Consider the following 21,962-nt stretch of genomic DNA (forward strand, 5'->3'; position numbering starts at 1 on the left):
GCCTATCTTTGCTTTTCAAAAGGAAAAGGAAAAAGAAGAAGAATCACTGGCAGAGGTATTCAGGCAGCTAGCAGTACAGCTTCAGGAATGCTGGAAGATTGATTAGTCATAGTATATTAGTATTTATCAGTTTTGTGAATTTTTATACAGTTATCTATGAGTAGGGAGTAGGGACAAATTAGTTGAACTAGTCTCAAGACAGGAGAAGGAGACAATTGACAAGTGCCAAGGTCTCACAGCTACGCCCAGCTCAGGCTGTGCTGCCCCCTTGGTGGCCTGCACATCCCTAGCCGTGGAAATCTTGGTCAGTCAACTGCCTGTTTGATTCAACAGCATGCATCAATGAATTATCAGCAATACACACTTTAGTTTTATCCACTGATCTTCCCCAACCCTCCAATGGCTGCCATGCGTCCACCAAACAAAGGCCTCTTTTGCAAGCAAAAGCAACAGGAGCTCGCAGTCAACCCCAATTTGCTAGTAGCTACCCCACTAAACAGAATGAATTGGATGAAAGATTCAGTCAGCAAAGCACACGGCTTGTCAGGTCAACTGCAAAGCTCCCAAGTTGGAGAGATGAGGGCTCGGCACTGGTAGCAGTAAATGATCAGAGAAACCAGTAAAGATTCAAAACACACAGATGCTAGTTCATACAACAAGAATCTCTTCTCCTATGCTCTTCAGGACGCCCACCAATCCAAACAAACAAGATGTTAGTTTTACAGCCAGGCTAATAATCTACAGGTAGGACAGGAGGACATACAAACGCACTTCAGCGGTAGCAATTAAAAATCAAAGAATGGTACAGTGCATGGCAATGGGGAAGAAATAATTTTTGTGACCCCAGAGCAAGCAATTCACCAGCAATCCTCCTATTTGGTGGCTCAGAAGGAGTGCTGATGCTGCGGCGGCACGCCGGACGCGGACGCATTTGCGGTGGCGGTGCGCGAGCTGTGGTCGATGCAGCGGACGACCTCGGCGCGGCATGCCACGACGCGGTGGAACACCGCGCGCACCTGCCGCTCCATGGGCGCCAGTCCGTCCTCCAGCGCCCGGCACGCCGCCGCCAGCTCCTCGGCGCGCTCCGTCACCTCCCGCGCGCGCTCCTCGCCAACGATCCCATGCTCCTCCTCCTCTTCCTCCTCCTCGGCGATCTCCTCGAGCAAGCTGTTGAGGTCGCGAGAGGCGCGCTCCACGGCCTGCATCTCCGCGAGGAGCCCTGCCGTGGGCGCCGGGCCGGAGGACGACCCCTTCTTCTCCCTCCGCCTCCACTCCTCGGCGATCCGCTCCTGGAGCGCCGACATGGGCGCCGCCCACTGCGCCTGCTTGGGCGGCGCGACGGGGGGGCCGACGGCCGCGGACGATCGGTCCTGGCACGGCACCGCGGCAACGAGCGCCCACATGGCGAAGACGAGGACGGAGCTCATGGTGTAGAGCGCGAGGCCGAGGCCGCAGCCCGCGCCGGGCGCGGCCGCGGGCGCCTGCGGCGGCGGCGCGTTCATGTGGTGGCGTCCCGCGGACCAGTTCTTGGAGACGCTGAAGGAGAGCGCCCGCATGGTGCGGGAGGATGGCGAGGGCGCGGAGCCGCCGGCGCCGGCCTTGGCGTCGTCGGGGAAGAGCCTGGCGATGGCCCTGCGCGCGCGGGCGAGGTGCGCGCGGTGCAGCGCCGGGGTGAGGAGGCACGTCGCGGCGGTGAGCGCGGCCCGGTGCGCGGCCCGGAGCGAGGCGAGCGTGAGGGACGCGGCGTTGAGGACGTCGAGCGTCTTGACGGCGCGGTCGAGGAGGTCGGCGGCGAGGCGGTCGGCGGGCGGCCTGGCGAGCGCGGCGGCGACGGGGCCGACGGCGAGCACGGCGCGGAAGGCGGCGTCGGAGGAGAGGACGGCGTCGAGGAGCTTGGAGAGGAAGGGGAGGGAGAGGGCCGAGGAAGCGGGGGAGGATGAGGCGGCGGCGTGGGCGGAGAGCGCCAGGAGGCGGTCGGCGACGTGGGCCTGGAGGGCGTCGAGCGCGAGGAGCTCGTCGTCCTGCGCGGGGTCGAAGGAGGCGACGGCGGTGGCGCTGCGGCGGAAGCTGAGCATGCCGAAGAAGCCCGTCCCGGAGGGCGGCGGCGGCTCGGCGGCGGCCATGGCCAGCCTTATCGGGCTCGGGTTCGGGCTGTGCTGGGCCTGGGATTTGGGTTTCCTGGGAGGAGGGAGGGAGTGGTGGTCGCCGGAGAAAAGAGTGGAGGGGAGCGAATGGTGGGGAACCGCCATTTATACGGGAACGGCGCAGGCGGCCGGCAGGGTTGGCTGGGCACGCGGCCTGCACGGTGCCGTTTGGATGACACGTGGGGCCCGTGTCTGGTAGGACCCACGCGTCGGTGAGGGGAAAGGTTAGACGCGTGGTGTGAGGAGTGGTGGACTGGTTCGCTGCTGACTTGGTTGGCTGCGACTACTGCTCCTCTGCTAGTGTGCGTGTGTGGCCTGCTGACTCGGCTCGCCTCTCCTCTGCTGGGTGGGGGGCATTTCTGACCATTTCCTCTTCTTTTCCTTCCTTCCATTCTACTCAGCTCTATTGTCGGATGATGAATGCAGAATACTTATATTTCTGTCTTGTCTCTGTTCCTACAACAAGTGTGGGTGTTCTTCTCTATTTTCTTATCATTTGTGCACTTTTTACACATTTGCTTTGGTCCATAATGTCTTTTTGTTTCCTTTTATTAGGGAGGAAAAGACTTTGTGCAAATATCTGCTCAGATGAAGCAGCAACGGGGATGTGAATCTGCGCCAGCCTTTGAATACGCTCTAGATAATTTGATACTGAATAGGTATAATACAAAAATAACAAAAAAAAAGTTGTGCTCCTCGAAACATTAGGGTATGTATTTATGTCCCTATCCGAAGTTAAAATGTTTCTGTCCACAGCTAATCGGGTTGTAATATACGATGCCAGCCGGCTGACATAATAAAAAGCACAGAAAATTGGAGGCTGCTGCTTCACGCTTTCTTTCGTCAGCTGGCCCTTAATGAATAAATAAAAGTTGAAAAATCTTTGAGGATCAGACCAATTAACAATTATGAATGGAGGGCACGACCTCATATCTTTCTCCATTGATCATTGCCGGCTGGGATGCGTAGGCAGTGTTGAGAGAGGAGCAGTACAGTGTCAGTAGGGGGCCACATATGGCATCCGAGAGGAAGAGGAGGTCCAGGAGGAGCTGCTGACAAATGCCAAAGCCAATTTGGTTAGGATATATGTTGGGGACCCTTCTTTTACCCTTTTTTTGCGATCTGTCACCTGCCTGCCTGGGACCTCACTCTCTCCTCTTGTGGTGGTAGCCACGGTGTACGGGGAAACACAAAGTGGCGTCGTGCAGTGCCAGCAGCTGCAGCCAAGCGTCTCCGTCTCCATTTGCCATTGCACACAGCTCCGTACTAGCATCGTTGGAGTTCAGCGGTTGGGTTCATGAGATTCAATCCAACATTTATTATATTTTTCAGAAAACCTGTAGTAGTAGTAGTAGTACCATACGTGATGCCATGGAAAATAACGGATGAAAAATATATATCCCTCTCTCCTCCGATCCCATTAATGAAATCATGTGTTCCTCGCATGCTCAAGCCATGGGAAAGTAGAAGGATACAGATTTCCAATGGGCAGGGGTGTTGCGATTGTGGAAGCGGTTAAAATTTCTGGGGATTGTGATAGGTTAGCTTTCCTTTTTCTTCTTCCATGGAAAAGATAAGTTGAGATCATTCTTCAGAAGCCACGCCTCTTTTTAGTATAGATATAATTGTCATTGTGAAGTGGCCAGGAGTGACTTGGTCGTTTGAGCCGTGTATGTATCCGGACGTGGACCCGGTCGTCTGCTGTGCTCGCACACGGACGGCACACCAGGCACACGCACAGCCAATCCGCATGGATGCATCCGTCCGTTCGTCCTACTGCCGCGGACACACAGGCACCGCCGCCGCCTATAGCGCCCCCACGGATCTTCTACACTGCCCTCGTGTGTGCTTCGTCTACGAAAAGTCCTGGACGGCGACGGGCATCAACCCAAATTTTTTTTTAAAAAAAAAAGAACCTAGCAAATGATTACATTCCCGTTGGATATTGCACAGGAATACAGGATTGGTCGATGTGAGGTCGATCCTTACTGCCCAGGCCCAGCTGCGGCTGAAACCACGACGCCAGGAGAGTCCTGTAGCAGAATTTGCCTGTTCAAGCAGTAAGGATCCAAATGCTGCTAATGAGTGAAAATACTGAACTTTAGCACTAGTGCACGGAGTGGCTAATAGGCAGCTGTTTAATGTCAGTTCGCCGGGCGGCCTTGCATTTGCTCAGCATACACGACGACCTGATGAATGACTATAAAGTATCGACTCGTACACGTCTTTTACCAGGACCGCTGCTGATGGCCTATCCATCCATACATGTACGTATCACACAGGACTTACCCCGATCGAACCTGCCTGGCCCGCGAAAATGACGAGACATCATCGGCTGGCCGCCCATCCTCATCTACGGCCGTCGCGCGCGCCTCCACACATCCAGGGCCTGGTCGTGGGGGTCAAGGCGAGCGAGCCAGCCAGTAGTGATATCCATCCGCTCCAAAAACATACACGCAAATTGACCTGACCGAGTGACCGCCTAAAAATAACAACAATAATAATATGCCCTCTTCTCCTCAGGAGTTGCACATCCAAACAGCTAAATGTAAGCGTCGGGCGATCTTCCCCCCAAGTGAATACAACACAAAGCAAGCTAACACCAGAGCAGACAGCATGACTCAAACCAATACACGGCTACACGAGGGTGTCTACAGATATCCGCTGGCCCTGAGCCAGCAGTGTCAGCAAAATACACCAGATGCTATGCTATGCTATGCCATGCTGCAGGTCACATGGCATGCCTGGCCGGCCCAGCTCGTCATTTCTCCTCCTCTTCATCTTCCGTTTCTTCATCATCGCTTGAGCTAGGCTCATCTTCAGCTTCATCATCCATGCTGCTAAGACCCAAAAAGGCAACAGAAAGAGAAATGCCAATAGTTAATTGCTTCGCAACCAGCCTCAATAGTTTGTGGACAATAGATATGTTATATATCTAAAAGCATGCAGCTGAAGGTTTGCATAAACCATCACCTTTTGAAAGCAACTTTGACAACTGTCAAAACATACTTGAATGGCTACAGGACCAGACAGCACAGGAGCTGTTAGAATGATCTAAGATTGATAATCTATTATGCAGCCACAATGCAACATGAATCGTATTACTGCCTACTGCTTTGCTACATAGTAAAACTAACTTTTCCAAGAAAAGGCCTCAGCAGTACACATGAACACTACCACAGTGGTAAACATACTCATGCTTTATGTTCAGATATCATCATCACCTAATGGTCCAGATATGTTTACACGGGACATGGCATTCTAATTCATGGCTGAGTGAGAAAAAAATAATGAGCTTGAGGAAGAACAAAAGGAGCTTTGAAAATTGAAAGCTTAAGCAGCAAGCCTGAATTTTAAGTAATATGAGATATTCAAGAAAGAGGGTGAAGATACATGAGCTCTCTAGAAAATCAGAACCTCAATTACTGCAAATGCATTATTGGTGTTATCATGGTAGGAAGATCATGAAAAAGAAAACAGAAGAAAATTGTGACAATACAAAGAGTTGGTGTCACAAACCTTTTGCAATCATATCCAGTGATATCCTTAATCGCTTCGTTGAGCGCATGAAGAGCCATCTTCTTCACCTGGGGGTCAAGGTTCACAGATCACACACAGAATTTAATAATGTACCCGGAAACACATTTTGATAAAAATGTCAAACTAGTGATGATAGAGCTCCGGTGCTATTAAAACAGACATTATGCACGAGAATAGTTAAGATGTGACCATATTAAGTTGTGCTAATAAATACAAAAGGTTATAGAAGAGTATGGGAAAATGATTGTGAGACCTCTAGTTTATCTTCGTTCACTCTATGCCCCTTTGGAAGCCGACGAAATTCTTCAGTCAGCCTGATGCACTCTTGAACATTTTCCGGTGAAACAAAGTCAAGTGCAACCTTTATACATGACTGTCCAATGAAAAAACAGTACAGACTATATCAATTATTTTGATTTAGAAGCATAACACCAACATCAACAAAATTGGGTGGAGCAGTTTCCACGTCTGTGTTATCATACCTTCAAATTCCTGACTTGATGGGGGCATCCTGCTGGGATAAATACTGCCTCACCAAGCTTTTGTTCAAATGTCCAAGGTTCAATTCCTGAAATTGCAGTGAACAAAAAAACAGGAAGCAGTCAATAAGAGAGAACCCAAGCTCCAAAAAACATGGCATTCTTAACTGACCATATTCCTCCTTCAGCTTCTTCTTGTGCTCGTTTGTTAGATAAAAGCATTGATCATGTATGGGATGAGCAACCTGCCAACATAAGATGGTATGCAACATAAGAATAAGAAGTCATATCCGCGGTAAAAAAAAAAGTTAGCATAAACTATCACCTGCTTTACTGGTTCAAAATTATAATGCCTGAACTCCTCTGCATGCTTCATTAGATAATCATGTAGTTTGCTGACATCTTCCCGTCTAAAGATATCCCACAATGCACCACCCTCCGATTGGTTTCCCTCTGAGGGTAAGGCTTCATCATCTTTTGGCTCTAGAGATATTTCAATTTTACCCACATTATTTGTTTTGCTGGTTGTCATATTTGTTTTCCTGCGTGGTCGACTGGTAGGTTCAAATTTCCCCTCTGCATCATTTGCAGATTCACTTTTATCCTCACAGCTGAAACCATTTTCCATTGTCCTGCCACCATTAATTGCGAAAGAATCTCTTGTCTTTCTCTTAGAAAAAGAAACCTCCATATGATCATCATTATTTTCATTGGTCAACTGAAGATTCGACTCAGTCAAGTTTCCCTCAGCCTCAACAGTTACCAAAGTTTCTTTTCTGCCTTCCTGCTCCTCTGAATCAACATCCAGCACTGACTTTGGCCTCATGGTTGATTCACTGAGAGCTATTGGCACAGGACCATCAGGATCTGTTCGTGAAGCTTGGTGATTTTCATTCTCTTCCTTTTTGTTTAAACTATCTTTCTTTTTTTCTATTGCTGTAATCCTTTGGGCTTTGAGCTGTATTTCATCAGTATGTGTGAGGATATTGACCTGCGTACACAGTGGGAAACATGGTAACATTTGTTAAAAATGTTGAAAGGAAAGAGTCGTCCAAAAAAAGTTTTCAAAACAGGGAAATAAATGGCAAATAAATCTTCATGCTTGGTATCAATATCACTACAGTTTTTTTTTCCATAGAATCAACTCCGGAACCAATGGTCAACAGTTCAAAACTGGTAGCTATTAAATCCAGAATTTAAACTCATGGTGGAGCCTAAGGGTTCTGCAAGAAAGCAACAAGACATAATTCAAGCCTAAATGCAATTATCAATGGATCATGTAGGAAAAAGTCCAATTTACTCCCTTCAAGTATAGACAAAGTCTAAATAGCTTCCTAAACTATAACTTGGTTCAATTTACCCCCTAAACTATGCAATTTAGCCCATTTTACCCCCATATACAACTTGTCTTTTTTGCTTCTCCATACACAAGTTGAATTTTAATTTCAAATTTTGCAGGGTAGTAGTGGACATCAGCATATTAAAACATTTGTTATAATTTTTTCATCATTATTTTTCATATAATTTTGTACTCCAATGATTAATTTATTATTAAATATCCTAACCTATCAAAATAATGATAAAAAATTATGATGTATTTTCCTAAAATGTGTTATGATGTGTACTATCATCTTGTAAAATTTCAGCTTAAAACTTCACCTATGCATGGAGAAATGAAAAGGCCAAGCTGTATTCGGGGGTAATTTGAATCAAAGGGGATAGTTTAGGGTGTAAAATGAGCCAAACGATAGTTTAGGGGGTTATCCAAACTTTGGCTATAGTTCAAGGAGTAATTTAGACTTTTTCCGATCATGTAAAGCTTTCATAGTTCATCTAAAATAATCTCCATGACGTGTTTAACTCCAGTTAAGTTCTTAGAATTTTGTTATTGTTACTAACCTTGGAGGATTGAAAAGATGAGTTCTAGTCTGTGGAGATGGCCAAGTCTTTATAGAGCCATATTCGAATATAAAGGGTCGTCTAAATATGGAGAGACTCAGGAATATAGAGAGCCTTAACAACCCCCTTCAAACTCAAGGTGGAAGTGGAGGATCTGACACATTGAGTTTGGGTAGGTAAAGGCGATGTTGCTCTCGAGTTTGTGCTTTAGTAAAGAAATCCGCTAACTGCAGCTCAGAGGGCACATACTGTAGAGCAATGGTTTTCTGATGATGATGAGACCGAGTAAAGGAGGTATCAACTCCAATATGCTTTGTAAGTTCATGCTTCACAGGATCATTAGCATTCTGTATGGCTCCTGTATTATCACAGAGAAGAGGTGTGGGGGGCATCATAAGAAATACCAAAATCAGCCAACAATAGTAGGCAATGCTCGAAGTTTTGCCTATGTACTAGACTGAGATAAGCTACTTGTTTTAAAGATTTCCATGCAAGAAAAGATGAGCCAAGAAGAATGCAATATCCTGTGATGGAACGATGATCCGTTCGGTCAGTATCCCAAGTGCAATCCGAGTAAGCATAAAGCTGAAGCGGACTATCACGAGCATAGAACAAACGTTGGATGAGGTTCCCCTGAAGTATCTCAGCACATGAAGTGAATATCCAAAATGAACGAAGGTAGGAGCACTCACAAACTGACTCAAAATATGGACAGCATGAGCAATATCAGATCTGGTGACAGTAAGATAAACAAGACTGACCACAATATGCTGATATCGAGAGGGATCCTCAAGAGGTGTGCCATCGGTGGGTCAAAGCTGCAGGTGTAGATCCATAGCCATGGTAGCCATTCGAATATCATTGATGCCTAAACAACCAATGAGATCCTCTATGTATTTAGACTGAGAGAGAGTATCCTTTTGGAGAGTGTTGAACCTCAATCCCTAAGAAATAACTCATAGGACCCAGATCTAACATCTGAAATTGCTCACCAAGTTGCTTCTTTAAAACAGAAATATATTCCGAATCATCGCCCGTAATCAACATGTCATCCACGTATAGAAGATCGAAGTACGGAAACATGGAGTGACATGAATAAATAAGATAGGATCATGATCACTAGATGTAAAGCAAGCAGCCTTTATCACAGAGACAACGCTCAAATCAAGCACGAGGAGCCTGTTTAAGACCATACACAGCACGGCGAAGACGATAGACATATCATGAAGGAGCATCAACACCTGAAGGTGGTTGCATATAAACTTCCTCATGCAAATCACCATGAATAAAAGTATTCTTAACATCCATTCGAGAGATAGTCCATGAAGAAGTGGCAGCCACTGCAATCAAAGTCCGAACAACAATCTCATATGAGCAACTGGAGCAAATGTCTCATCATAATCTCAACCCTAAGTCTGCTGAAAACCTCTTGCAATAAGACGAGCTTTATCTCTCGATGGAACCAGATGACTTGGTCTTACTTTTGAATACCCACTTGGATGTGATAGGCACAACATGTGACGGTAATGGAACAAGATCCCAAGTTCTTGTACGATCAAGGGTAGCAAGCTCCTCAGTCATAGCAAGCTACCATTCCGAAATACTAGCAGCTTCATGATAAGTAACTGGGCTCACCAGCAACATTCACACAGGGAAAACCATACTTGTTGATGAGGACATCACTGGTATCGACACCACAATAATGAATAAGGGTGAAACTAATATTGTGGATCCAATTACACAAAAGCGGGCTAAATAGCTAGAGAAGGAAATTTATTCTCAGGTGAACACTAACCTTATTTTAATTAATCAAAATATTTCAGACCATGCTGTGCTTTCAAGTTCTTGTTTTAATGTTCTTAAGAATGATGTACAATATGCAAGAGCATGGGACGATGATGGTTATTTTCCTCCAGTTTTGTGAGCACCTTGATGTTTGATAAGAGCTTATTAAAGTGCAGAACTTAAGGAACAATGATAGAGCATGTGAATGCTAGAGACAATAAAGAGAGCAAAACAACCATTCAGCAACCATGCAAAGGATTGCTGCAACTTCCAACTATCTAGATTATTTTAATATGTAATCTGAACTGCAATACCCACTAGCACTATATGTATCCACGTTCTAATAGTTCTAGGAGACTTTTTGGCTGCCATTTTCAAAACAATACAACTCTCAGTTGATCTCATTTGAGTCTCGAGAGGCTTACAACTTGTTCTTTCGATTCCTGAGGGAGTTGTAGAACGCCAAACTGCAGTTCACCTAGTTTGTGCCTTCACGTCTATACGACGTGATTGTGTTCTCTGCCTACGTCGGTACATGGAAGGGCGATTGTCTCGATTGTTCGTCGCGTGTACAAGATCTCGCGGTGCGCAGCCTCATCATCAGGTTATGCGGCGATAGTTATCAAGTTCAAGGATCCTTCGAGAATATCAGGACACAACCATTGCTGCTGCGTGATCCTTACGCGAGCACCCATCACTTGTCTTCAGGATGAATAGTACTGCAATCTCGTAGATTATATCTAGGACCAGCCTGTGACTCATCAGAAACAACATTTGACTCATCAATATTATTATTAGAACCATCAACAACGGGAGCATCAGGACTGGCCGAGGTGGTAGAACTAGAAGGAAGTTCGGTGGGGGGTTTCGAACGACGAGTGTAAAAACATGTGATAGGTGGTATGGAAAAAAGGATGAGGTGAAGGTGGTGAAGGCGGTGTATGTGTAGGTGATGGTGTAGGTGGCGCATATGAAGGTGATGGAGGAGGTGTAGGTGGGATTGGAGGTGGAGGATAGCGCAGATGTCTCCAATCGGCGATGAGCTGCGAGTTAGGTGGGCAAAATCGCGGCGAGCGGATGAAACCGCGCCGCAATCGAGCCTGCTCCGCGATGGGCGGCAGCCGCAATTGAGCCACGACGTGCCACGGGACGAGCCGCGACGGGCGGACGGGCCTCGAGGGAAACGCGATAAGCAGCGGTTGGGGGCACAACAGGAGTAAACCAAGGTGGGGGGGGGATGGATCTTGGGTGGATTAGTTAATCGAATCCTAACCCTAATCCTTGAGCTGGTCCCATGTTACTAACCTTGGAAGATTGAGAAGATGAGTTCTAATATGTGGAGATGGCCAAGTCTTTATAGAGAGCCATATAGGAATATAAAGAGTTGTCTAAACATGGAGAGACTCATAGGAATATAGAGAGCCTTAACAGTTTCCATTTCATAAAATTTGGTATAAATGAGTGAGTCCCAACTCCGAACATGCAAACAGAACTAGCGATGAAAACAGACGGGAAAAAATCTCGATTCCATCTGTTCGTTTCTTTATTTATCCTGCATTTTCGATTATATGGAAACAGGACCAAAGATTCGGAAACAGAATATTGCAGCAGCCATTGGCAAGTTCCATAAATTGAATGCTGAGAATATACTACAACTATGCAAGGATAAACAGTCCAAAAGGAAATATGGTATTTATCAATAATAACGCTAGGAAGCATAAGCAGTACTGTATGTATATACTTACCGCATCAGACATGTCGCAATGAAGCTTGGTAACAGAATCACCAATTCCCAACTCTTGGCTGACGCCATAAGCAATATAAGTCTTAGGACCAAGGTCTGGCTTTTTAACATCTTTCGGCAGCTTCACCGCCAGATTGAGGGGCCCAGATTTAGGGTCTGTATATTCACGAAATGGCAAGGCAGACATGAACTCAGCATTATGCCGTGGCAGTCTCTGCTCAAAGGAACTATGTGGTGGCCAATCTTTCAGCTTAAGTAACACAGGCAAATCCTCTGAACCAACAGCTCCACGGGAATACCCATCAAAAAACATATGAATATTGATATCAACCTGCATTTGGGGCAATGGAAGCAACGCTAGTGTTAGATAATTTGCATTCCATGGTAAAAATCATTTCAATGGAAGGGCGATATATTCCTCAGAAAGAGGTAACTGCAGATCCTACAGGTCTAGGTCGCATGAAAGAGTGTATCATCCTTACATGACCCAGGATTTGAGCTTGGGCCAAGTTCTTGGGAGTTGTACTGCTACTGCCATTTCCCTCCAAATTATGGCAGTACATCAAACTAGAGCATGGATTAGTTTTGTATCCTACAATACATAATGGTGTACAGATTTAATCCTGAATGTTCATTACATTTCGTCCCCACTATCCATCGCAATTTTCCTAATATGTGCCATCTTAAAACAACATGAGCTAGGTGAACACTTCACAGTTTTTAGTCACAGCTGTCAATCTGAGTTCCATGTGGGTAGAAAACAACAGACAACATGAAGTATTGCAACGTTGCCACATCTTCGTTATATCAATAAAGAATCCATGATCCCCACATCCTCCTACTTATCACTATAACCACCTGGTTTCAACCTCTTGTACTTCTACCCGATTTTGATCTCTTTCTCATCTCCACCTAGAAACTCCCTAAAATGTTTTAGTTGTGACTGAGCAAATAAAGCTATGATATTAGAAAGAAAATTATCCCTTCCCTTGAAAAATAAGGAAAGCAATGTTATATGGTGACATTTCAATAAAGCCACTAGGCAATCAATACTGCAAGAAATAAACTCAACAGCTTTTAGTGATCAAGTGACCACAAAAGCAACATATACATCTACCAATCTTTACGAATGCTCAAACACCGATGACAATGAAAAATAATTTCATATACCTCACACCACGTCATACATTCAAGAGCAATAACTGAGAGCCGATCTTGTCTCCCCTTTTCTCTTAAGGCCCGCCACATAACCATTGGTTCCCAGCTCAATCCAGAAGTCAACGCAAGCGTATCACGGACGATAACAGGCTCACCCTTCAACCAATACTCCTGAAAATGGTCCAAAGGTCCATTTTGAACATCTTTAGCAGTTGGACAATATATGTAGTTATCATTGGAGTTTTCTCTACAAGCTGCTTTGCGTGATGTCCCATCATTCATTTCACTGGACTCAGTGAAGCAGGAACATTTTGTATCTCCCGGTTCCAACACCACTCCACTGTTGATCACTGAATTGGCTTTTTCTAGTAAGTTTGGAATAAACTTCTCCTTAAACAAGCACTTAAGTTCAAGAAGAGAATGCCCACAACCACCAAGTTCTTTCGGTGGGCAAGGTATGCTTCCATTGCTATTTACCCTCCATCGTCTCAAACTAGGAGTCCAATCCTCAGAAGGAAGTATACTATCTATCACAACATCGTTGTGTCCATCAGAAGGTTCTTGACTTGTACATTTATCGTGACTAACTCTCTGTTGCAAATTCTCCCTGCCTCCAACATCAGGTAGACTAGTAACCTCATCTACAGTCACACCTCCACCTCGAGGATGGCCCTGACGAAGCTCTCGGCAGCAGCTGAGGCAGAGATCATATGAGCATGTGTTGCAGCTTCTATGGAAATCAACAATAGATGTCCTGCAGTTGTTGCTGTTACAAGGATAGCAAAGATTAGACACTTTAAGAAGCAAGTAAATAATTTATATGTGCTTGGTATGGCAAGACCAACCAGTATATCCGCTCATTGCTTTTACAGGTAACTAGAGGAACCTCCACTTTGCACAAATCGATCCCTGCATAATAAGCAAAATCAGGTGCAGCAGCACCAGATAATTTATGACTAAAGAGTAGCAACCAAGCTCTTAAGCTAGAAACGTGGAAAGTGGCAATAGGATCATATTACCTTCAATTGAGGCCTCAACACTTCTCTCTAGCGTCTGCTCTTGGTGAAATTCTTTCAGCCAAGGGAGCAAAAAGTGAACAGCACGCACAGAGTATTTAATTTTATCTTCTTCAGATACACTCCATTCATCAGCCTGTTGAAAAAGGAATATTGGCAACAAACCAACGAACAGAACACATGGAGGCCAAGAAGACAAAATGGAAATGAATTCAGAAAAATGGCATACCTCTATTGGAGAAGACTTCTTACTCTTTTTGCTTCTGGTTGTGTCTCCCCGCATACTCTTTTTCCTTCTGGTTTTCCCTCCCCGCGTACTCACTTTACTTCTGGTTGTGTCTCCCCGCAGACAGGCCTTGCAATTGCAATTGTTGCGACAAACTGGGCAGCTCTTCTCGAAATCATCCTCTGATAAATGTGGATACCTATTTAGGCCATGCAAAACACAAATAGTGAACATGTCAATAGCAAACATACAAAAACAAAATGTAAGCTGAAATAGGGACCAATATGGTGACTGCAAGTAACATACTATAAACTTAGTGACCAGAAGAAAAGAAAATACGTCACAGCAAAAAGGCAGGCAGCCAACACCACAAATGTGTTTAGAAGGGCACAAACCAGCGGGTAATGCACTTCACGCAGTATCTGTATCTCCTTTTTGCTGCAATGCAACTCTGGCACCGTACAACTCTTCCACTGTCGTTCCTCTGGCATTGATGGCACATGGTGGAATTTCCATCCATCTGTTTTACCTTCTGTAAAATCAAGCAACCAAAACACATCATGCATGTGCACAGAGGAAACAGTAATGGTAACCCAAAATGTAGGTGCTTATGATATATTCCACTGTATACACAGCGCATATAGCTATATAATGCTCATTCCGCATTGTATCAAACTTAACAGTGCAAGTAGTTATATTGTGGGCAAAGACATGAGCAAACATGCATGCCTAGTGCTAATAGAATGGAGTGTGAAGAAACCATGTCCGAGAGCAAAAGAGCAAACACATAAAAAATCAGAGAAAAAATATCCACCTTGGGATTCTCTACCATGGGGACATCCTGCTTTTGCCTTAGCCGCAAGGTCCTAGGCCCGAGTGAAGAGGGGTCTGCAACAGGATCCCTCCTGCGTTTTCTCACAGTTTTTGAGACTTCGGCTATCCCCTCTGTGCCATTCTCCTAGAATTGAAAAAAAAAACATCAATACAGGAGGTAAAAATGGCAAAGGTTGACTCTTTATATATTTTTAGAAACTCTTACAGAAAAAAAAACTGACCTCAGGAGAAGCCTGTGCTATCTCCTCCTTGATGTTTTCTTCGCTGGTTTGCTGCAACTCGTGACAAAATAATAATAATAAACACAACAGTCACAAACATCAATCTATCTTTTTTTAAAGAAAAAGTAGAATCACTGCAAGCAAGAACATGCACAAGAGTTCAGGGAGTATTTGGAGGGCATTAATGCTCAACATTCTCCTGTACTGCTTACGATGGTGATGTGTTCGAACGGCACATCAATGCGATCGCTTGAATCCAAGTTCCATTACATTCTAGTTTTATTCGGAAAATGAAATGGCACAAAATAGAAATACCTTAGCAGAATCCTGGTGTTGAGGCATGTTCTCCTCAACCTTGGTTTCAACATTTTCCTGAAAAAACATATCGAAACCGATCAATTAGGCTAACCTGTCATAGAAATTGCTGCAAGACCTATCGGTAAAATAGTTAACATAAGTTTTATTATCTAAAAGAGAGGGAACGGGAGGAGGCCTGGGTGGCTAGCTGCTCCAGCTTTGGAGTAAGCAGCTCAGTTTCGAATCCGGTCGGACGCGCTTTCGCTAGAGCGGAGGGTGTTCCAGCTGGGCATAGAATGCCTCGGTGACTAGCGTCCAGGTGAGGCGGGGGGCTACTGTAGCCTCTGGCCCCTCCAAAAGAGGGAGGAATGTGTAGAGTACAGGAGCACGTCAATGAAAAACAAATCTTGAACAACGGAACCCTAGAGGAGATGGTGCTTGTACCAGTAACGAAACCGAATCCCTTACAAGCTTGGGCGAGCAGAATCAAAGAATCCCAATTAAAGGAGGGAGCTCAATGGTTGCGGTCGCATCCCAGAGAGTAGTGGTGTGCAACAACCTAAAGCGCACGCCGAATTTGGCAAGCATGTCAGACGAACTAGAGAAGGATGGAACTCGAATCTGCGGAAACAAACGAGCAAGCACCGAGCTGGTTGAGAGAGAGGGAAACCAGACCAGGAGTAGGAGCATCAAATCCGGAGCGAGCGAGTTATCGACGAGACGGTAGGAGAAAGAGGGAGTGAAGAGCGGGGGCACGCGGGGCCCCGTCGCTGGAGGAGGAAGCGAGACCTAGCGACCGTACCTTGGTGGCAGTGGCGGCGGGGTCGGAGGTGGCAGCCGCGGCAGCGTCCTTCCTTGGCCTCCCGCGGCCTCCGCCGTGCTTGCGCTTGGGCGGCATGGGCGGAATTGGCGGCGGCGGCGGAGAGGGAGGAGGGCAGGCGGGAGGCGGAGGCGGCGGTGGTGTTTTCTGGAATCGAATCGAACCGAACCCAAGGGTGTGTTTGTGCTGGGCGCGGTTGGTTGGCCCACGCGTCAGTCACAGGTTGGGTGTCGGAGGCCGCTGGGTGGGGGTACGCGGGGCCCGGAGATCAGTGAGCCACGCACGTGGGTTTGGGTTTGGGTTTGGCGGCTGGGCTTCCCAAAGTTTTGATTTTGAACCGCGCGGTTGCTGGAATTTGTGGGGCGGGACGCGGCTTTGGCTCGGCGGTAAAAACTCGGGTCGACTCCGCCGTGCACAATTTTCTTTTCTTGTGAGCAAGAATCGGCCCAGTATCGCACAATTTTCCCTCCCGTCTGCTCCATCTCCATCCTCCACAGAAGACCTGCCCGCCTGGCGCCTGGCATCGTGCTGCAAGGTGCCTACGCCAAACCAAATGAAAAGATTGCCGTGAGCTGCGCCGGATAGCATCATCATCTTGTACAGTAAATAGAGGTCCTGTTTGTTAGCATGCAGACGTCAAGAAGAAAAAAACCTACATGCTGCACGGCACGACATCCGGATGAACCAACAAGCCGTATCTGATCCGTTCGTCATTGGTCCCCAAGCCAGCCACCAACCGACGCCGATGCGGCTCCAAACACATGTCCTCTTACGAGTAGGGCACCTGCTGGAAACCGACCTGCCGTGCGTGAGGCCTCTCAAAGCAAGGAAACATAGGGCACCATTTCATTTCAGGTTTCAGAAGTTGAGCCCCAGGCATTCAATCAGAGGATACTGCATTGTACGAGTAGTAACAAACAAATCATAGGGATTCGATTCAATCACCCACCACCAGAAACAATATTCTCTTTTCAGGGTACAGCAGCACCCAGCTATAATACTCGTAAAAAATAATACTAGTAATACCCCCCCCCCCCCCCCCCCCCTGAAAATAACCCCGGACAGTTTCCCATGATGCAAGTAAACACACACACAACAACAACAACACCTGTGGCAAACAACACAATCATCATCATCTTCCTAATAATGAACCTACGGCACCATCTTTACACGCGCTTCCTTTTCCTCCCCTGCCTGCCCCCTTTTATGTTACAAAGGCCACAACCAGGCGATGCGATGAAGCTCCTCAGCTCCTGAACCCGAAGTTGGACCACCTCCTCCCGGCCTCCTTCGCCCGCTGCGAGTTGGTGCCGAACAGGTTCTCCAGCGATTTCTGCTTCCGGTTCCGGGACCGCCCCGCCTCCTTCAGGAGCTCTGCCAGCCGCTTCTTCTCGTCCTCCACGTCGGGGTTCGCTGTGCCCAGCTTCTCTTCCCGCACCTTCAGGACGTGCTCCAGGATCTCAATGGCATCCTCCACTCTGAACATTGCAGTTCGCACATCCATATTAGTAGCTATTACTCATTAAGCAACAAAAATGGATCATTTAATACACACAAGGAACATGTAATTATTGTTATGCTATTTTTCAGATGTATTACAAGAGATCCAGCTGACCAGCACAACACCAAAAAGGCGTAGCAATGCCTGACATGATGTGAGTATAGTCACAGGATTCGGGGTCGATGCCTCGTCCCACGACCCGGGAACGCCGTTCCGATTCGAGGGTCGGGGTCAAAGAGGGTCAGTGTCCCATTCAAGATTGGATCGCGTCCCGGTTTGAGAGGGGTCGCGTCCCGGTTTAATTGGGATAAGAGGGTTAAGGGTGTGGTTTTTGTTAGATAATGAGCCGAGTACGTGTACTATGGTCTAAATGTACTCTTTTTATACATTTCTTATATGCTTGTGCAGATTAGTTTCTTCATTAGTAGCACATATATAGTTTTTGTCTTTTTAAAGACGCATCGACCCGAAAATATCGACCCGGATGAATCAGGGTCACGTTCCACATAATAATTTATCGTTCCACAGAGGTATACCCCCTTCGTACCACAATTTTATAAAGTGACGACCCTCGACCCTCGACTCCGTTCCTCGACCCAGTCGACCCAGGAACTTTGTGACTATGGATGTGACCATGTGCAAATGTCTACGTTGGTTCGGAAAGTATGCATAAATGCCCATAGGTCTACCCTGAATATAGATCAGGTTTTGCTACTTCTGTAATCACACAAAAGTTGGATAAAGAACATGTGGGGGCAACCTTGATGATGGACCACTACAAATAAATTATGACTTCAGTATCGCATGGCCGGAATGATCACCTGGATGGTAAGCAATTCATCAAGCCATCTTACACTACATACTACTAGCTGCTACCAATTCAAATCAAGCAACCTTACACGAGATAACCTAATGAAGAAGACCGCCCCACCCACCATCCACAAACACACGCAAACCCACAGATATTCAGCAAGCATCAAATTTACATGTGCAACCCAACAAGTTCACCCCTTCGGATAGCATTAAGAAAACACATGGGCACAGCTTACTACAGTTGTAAATGGTGAGACACATATACCATTATGAGCATATCAATAACACCTAGGGTTCCTAAATGTGTGGATGCTCACACCATCAATTCTATACTATCAAACATGTAATTGCACCGCCAAAATATGAGTATGACTGAATTCTGAATAAAGTGATTGAAGGTTGTAAAAGAACCCGGATTGTGTTATTGACACATACCTTCCCATGGCGTCATAGATTGCCGCAAGGTTGCTGTATACACCAAGAGTATCCGGATGCGTTGCGCCACACTCCTGCTCCAGAACTGTCCTTGCCTCTTCAAATAACTGTGCAGCCTCATCTATCTTGAACAGTTGCACGCAAGCTAGCCCCATCTGGTTCAACAGCACACCGAAAAATGCCGACTTTCTTTCACCGCTAGCCCTCAACTTGCCAACCGCACTCTCGAATGAGTTCCTAGAATCTGCATACCTCCCTATCATGTAGTACAGAACACCCATCTGTGCCTCAATGCCAGCAACAGTGCTCCACTGCCCTGGCGAGTCCTCTAGCAGCTTAAGTGCTCTTTGAAGAAGCTTTAGGGCCTCATCGAGATCGCCAAGTGCCTCATAGATGGCAGCAATCTCCATTAAGCCTCCAGCAATCTCATCAGGGGCAGCACCAGGCGCGGGCTTGGCATAGACGCGCAGGGCATTCTCGCAGTAGGACTTGGACTCACGGAGCCTGCCTGTTCGGTGGTAGAGGTCAGCAAGGCGGACATAGACCGATGCAACTGTAGGATGGTCGTCCCCACGAGCTGATTTGAGAACAGTCAACGCCTTCTGGTAGGAGAAGACAGCCTCATCGAAGCGAGCGAGGGCAAGATAGGTGTTGCCTATCGAGACATCAATTGTGGCCACCTCGATGTCACGCCCGTTGGCAACCATGGTCATTGAGGCAAGCACGAGGTGCTCGAGGGCACCGTCGTAGTCACCCTTGGCGTCAAGGATGAGGGCCATGAGGCGGCGGTCCGAGGCCTCCTCGAGCGATGCCGGAGCGCTGTGCTCCCGGTGGATCTCGAGGGCCTTGCGGCAGAGCTTCTCTGCATCGTCGAATTGCAGAGCTTGCACATGTGCTTCCGCCAAGTACCTGCGCGCATTGACGAGAAAGAACACATGAGTGGTCATGTCTTGTCAGGCAGCCATCTAGATTCGATTCCTTTGGTGTTTCTGCACGCAAGTACTCTCGCACTGGGGAAAAATCTCTTGTTTGGCTTTGGCGAGTCTGGAGGTTAAGTAAAAAATGGCGCCTTTTTGGGAGAGATGAGATCTAGATCGAGAAACAGCAGAGGGGCTGAGATGATGACCTGCAGGTCTCGGCGACGCGGGGATCGCGGTCGCCGAGCGCGGCCATCTGGATCTGGAGCCCCTTGCCGTAGCAGGCGATGGACTCGTCCATGCGGCCGAGCATGGCGTGCGTGTCGCCGAGCTGCATCCAGCCGGAGAAGGCGGCGAGGGACCACTCCTCGCCCCTCTGGTCGGCCTCGGGTTGAGGCTGCTGCTGGTGGTGGTTCTCGTCGGCCGCCTCGCCGTCGCCGTCGGCCTCGGCGGGCGGCGGCGGCGTGACGACGGCGACGGCGCGCTCGAGGACGGGGATGGCGTCGGCGTGGCGGCCCAGGCCGCAGTGGATGGCGGCGGCGACGTGGAGGCTCATGGCGAGCTCGAGCTCGGAGCCCTCCCCGCGGCGCTCGAGCGCCCGGGCGGCGCGCTCGGCGAACTCGAGCGCGCGCGCGGCGGCGGCGCCCTCCCCGGAGACCATGGCGTCGCGCGCCTGCTTGAGGAGGAAGGGCCCCAGATCCGGGTTGTCGAGCGAGTCGTCCGCCTCGGCCGGGGCGGGCTTCCTGGGCTTTGCGCGCGAGGAGGCGGACGGGGACGGGGACGGCGGCGCCCTCCGCGGCAGCGGCGACGAGAGGCGGCGCTGCGGCGGGGCGGCCGCCGGGGGCGAGTTGTCGCTGGTGGCGAGGCCCGGCATGGCGATGGCGGGCGGAGTTTGGTGGTCCTCGGTGTTGGGGAGGAGTCAGTTGGTGGCTGGCGCTAGCGTTGGCGACGACGGGAGCTCAATACCATTCGGGGAAGGGCAGGAAGAGGGAGGGATCTCTGCCCGCTGCCGTTGCTTGCTTGCAAGGGAAGACTAGCAGAGGTCCGTCTCCGTCCTGCAGCAGCTGCGCGGGCTCTGCTGGGAGAGAGATGAATCATCAGAAGAAGAGATGTGTCCGTCGTGTGTGTCGTGATGGCAACGGCCGGATTGCCTGCCGTCATAATGACGGTACTGCCCTCTCTTAAATCAATAAATAAATACTCCTATTAGCGTGCTTTACTTAATTAAGTGTGATCAACGTAAGGAGCGGTTAAGCTGCCTGGCAGTGCTTTGCTTGTGAAACGTCGAGCCTGACAGTGCCACTGCAATTAAGGTGCTCTCGTACTTGACGCCCATTCGCCTTTCTTTTCATTTCAGCTAACAAGACCCTGCTAGCTGTTTGCAAACTCTTTTTTTTTACTACTATTCTCTATAGTAGTACTTGGCGTTGTACTAGTAATACTCCTACTACTAGTATGTTATGTTATGTGTAACGGTATGTATGTATGATTTTGCCGGGTGTTCGTGCAGTCGAGCTGTTTGTCTGGCTGGCGCTGCCACTATGATTGATGATGCAAGTACTCTGCATCCACGCCCCCAATTGGCACCACTGACAGAGATTAGCACCAGCATTCTGCCGAACCCATCAATTCGTCCTGGGTTTTGCGGTCGAGCAAGTGTTCCTTGCGATAGATTATCAATTTTATCATCGCCTGAAAATGTAGTAATCGATTCTTGATCGTGTTGCTGAAAACAACTAACAGCCTGGCCTGGTGCAGCAAGCGTATCCAAATATAATCAACCATCGCCTATGATCGATCGGCATCATATCACATATATGATTCGCGCTATGAATTTTTTTTTTTGCGAGAAATAACATATATAAAATGCAGTGGTTATGGTTATGGTACCGTTTTATCCTTCTTGCCTCGCTAGCTAATTGATTTGCAGTGGTTTCATCAGTCTCCTCAAAATATAAATCAGACTCTTTATTCAAAGAAAAAGTATAAATCACACTCCCATAGTAGTTATTTACATGTGCAGCATTTTTTTATTACCACACCACACAGTATTAGTTCCAACATTTTATTATCTTTGGCATTCGTTATCTAAAATTTAAAGTAGATCGACAACCCAATATCGGTGCTGCTAGA

The 21,962-nt window shown here is 47.5% G+C and overlaps 3 protein-coding genes across 4 annotated transcripts; all 3 read right to left on the bottom strand.

Moving 5' to 3' along the window:
* Positions 1–594: 594 nt before the first annotated feature.
* On the bottom strand, positions 595–2,264 carry LOC120654388 (protein ROH1-like). The gene has a single exon (XM_039931908.1). The coding sequence runs from the start codon at positions 2,247–2,249 to the stop codon at positions 885–887; it is 1,365 nt and encodes a 454-aa protein (XP_039787842.1). The 5' UTR covers positions 2,250–2,264; the 3' UTR covers positions 595–884.
* Positions 2,265–4,605: 2,341 nt separating this feature from the next.
* Positions 4,606–16,313, bottom strand: LOC120654389 (lysine-specific demethylase JMJ25-like). Of its 2 annotated transcripts, none has more exons than XM_039931909.1 (16): positions 16,146–16,311; positions 15,362–15,418; positions 15,047–15,097; positions 14,806–14,949; positions 14,387–14,523; positions 13,995–14,190; positions 13,769–13,901; positions 13,595–13,658; positions 12,762–13,515; positions 11,593–11,922; positions 6,489–7,154; positions 6,336–6,408; positions 6,167–6,252; positions 5,938–6,057; positions 5,664–5,731; positions 4,606–4,984 (listed from the first exon to the last, which is right to left on the bottom strand). In XM_039931909.1, the coding sequence occupies exons 1-16, from the start codon at positions 16,239–16,241 to the stop codon at positions 4,906–4,908; spliced, it is 3,054 nt and encodes a 1,017-aa protein (XP_039787843.1). In that variant the 5' UTR covers positions 16,242–16,311; the 3' UTR covers positions 4,606–4,905. The 2 variants fall into 2 exon arrangements, with proteins under 2 accessions (XP_039787843.1, XP_039787844.1); XM_039931910.1 differs by having other exon boundaries at positions 4,620–4,981; positions 16,146–16,313.
* A 922-nt stretch (positions 16,314–17,235) lies between these two features.
* LOC120654390 (protein KINESIN LIGHT CHAIN-RELATED 1-like) lies at positions 17,236–20,927 on the bottom strand. Its single transcript, XM_039931911.1, has 3 exons — positions 20,039–20,927; positions 18,913–19,821; positions 17,236–17,641 (listed from the first exon to the last, which is right to left on the bottom strand). Exons 1-3 carry the CDS (start codon positions 20,701–20,703, stop codon positions 17,410–17,412), a joined length of 1,806 nt encoding a protein of 601 aa, XP_039787845.1. The 5' UTR covers positions 20,704–20,927; the 3' UTR covers positions 17,236–17,409.
* Between the last annotated feature and the right edge of the window lie 1,035 nt (positions 20,928–21,962).

The sequence above is a fragment of the Panicum virgatum genome, chromosome 1N (assembly GCF_016808335.1).
Source record: "Panicum virgatum strain AP13 chromosome 1N, P.virgatum_v5, whole genome shotgun sequence".
NCBI lineage: Eukaryota > Viridiplantae > Streptophyta > Magnoliopsida > Poales > Poaceae > Panicum > Panicum virgatum.

Coding starts and splice junctions, on each gene's coding strand:
- LOC120654389 (XM_039931909.1), bottom strand. CDS start 16,241: ATGCCGCCCAAGCGCAAGCACGGCGGAGGCCGCGGGAGGCCAAGGAAG. Junction 13,659..13,768: donor TGTTGAGGCCTCAATTGAAG/GTAATATGATCC, acceptor CTTATTATGCAG/GGATCGATTTGTGCAAAGTG. Junction 11,923..12,761: donor AATGTATGACGTGGTGTGAG/GTATATGAAATT, acceptor CCCCAAATGCAG/GTTGATATCAATATTCATAT.
- LOC120654390 (XM_039931911.1), bottom strand. CDS start 20,703: ATGCCGGGCCTCGCCACCAGCGACAACTCGCCCCCGGCGGCCGCCCCG. Junction 19,822..20,038: donor CGCGTCGCCGAGACCTGCAG/GTCATCATCTCA, acceptor CAATGCGCGCAG/GTACTTGGCGGAAGCACATG. Junction 17,642..18,912: donor ATCTATGACGCCATGGGAAG/GTATGTGTCAAT, acceptor TGCAATGTTCAG/AGTGGAGGATGCCATTGAGA.
- LOC120654388 (XM_039931908.1), bottom strand. CDS start 2,249: ATGGCGGTTCCCCACCATTCGCTCCCCTCCACTCTTTTCTCCGGCGAC.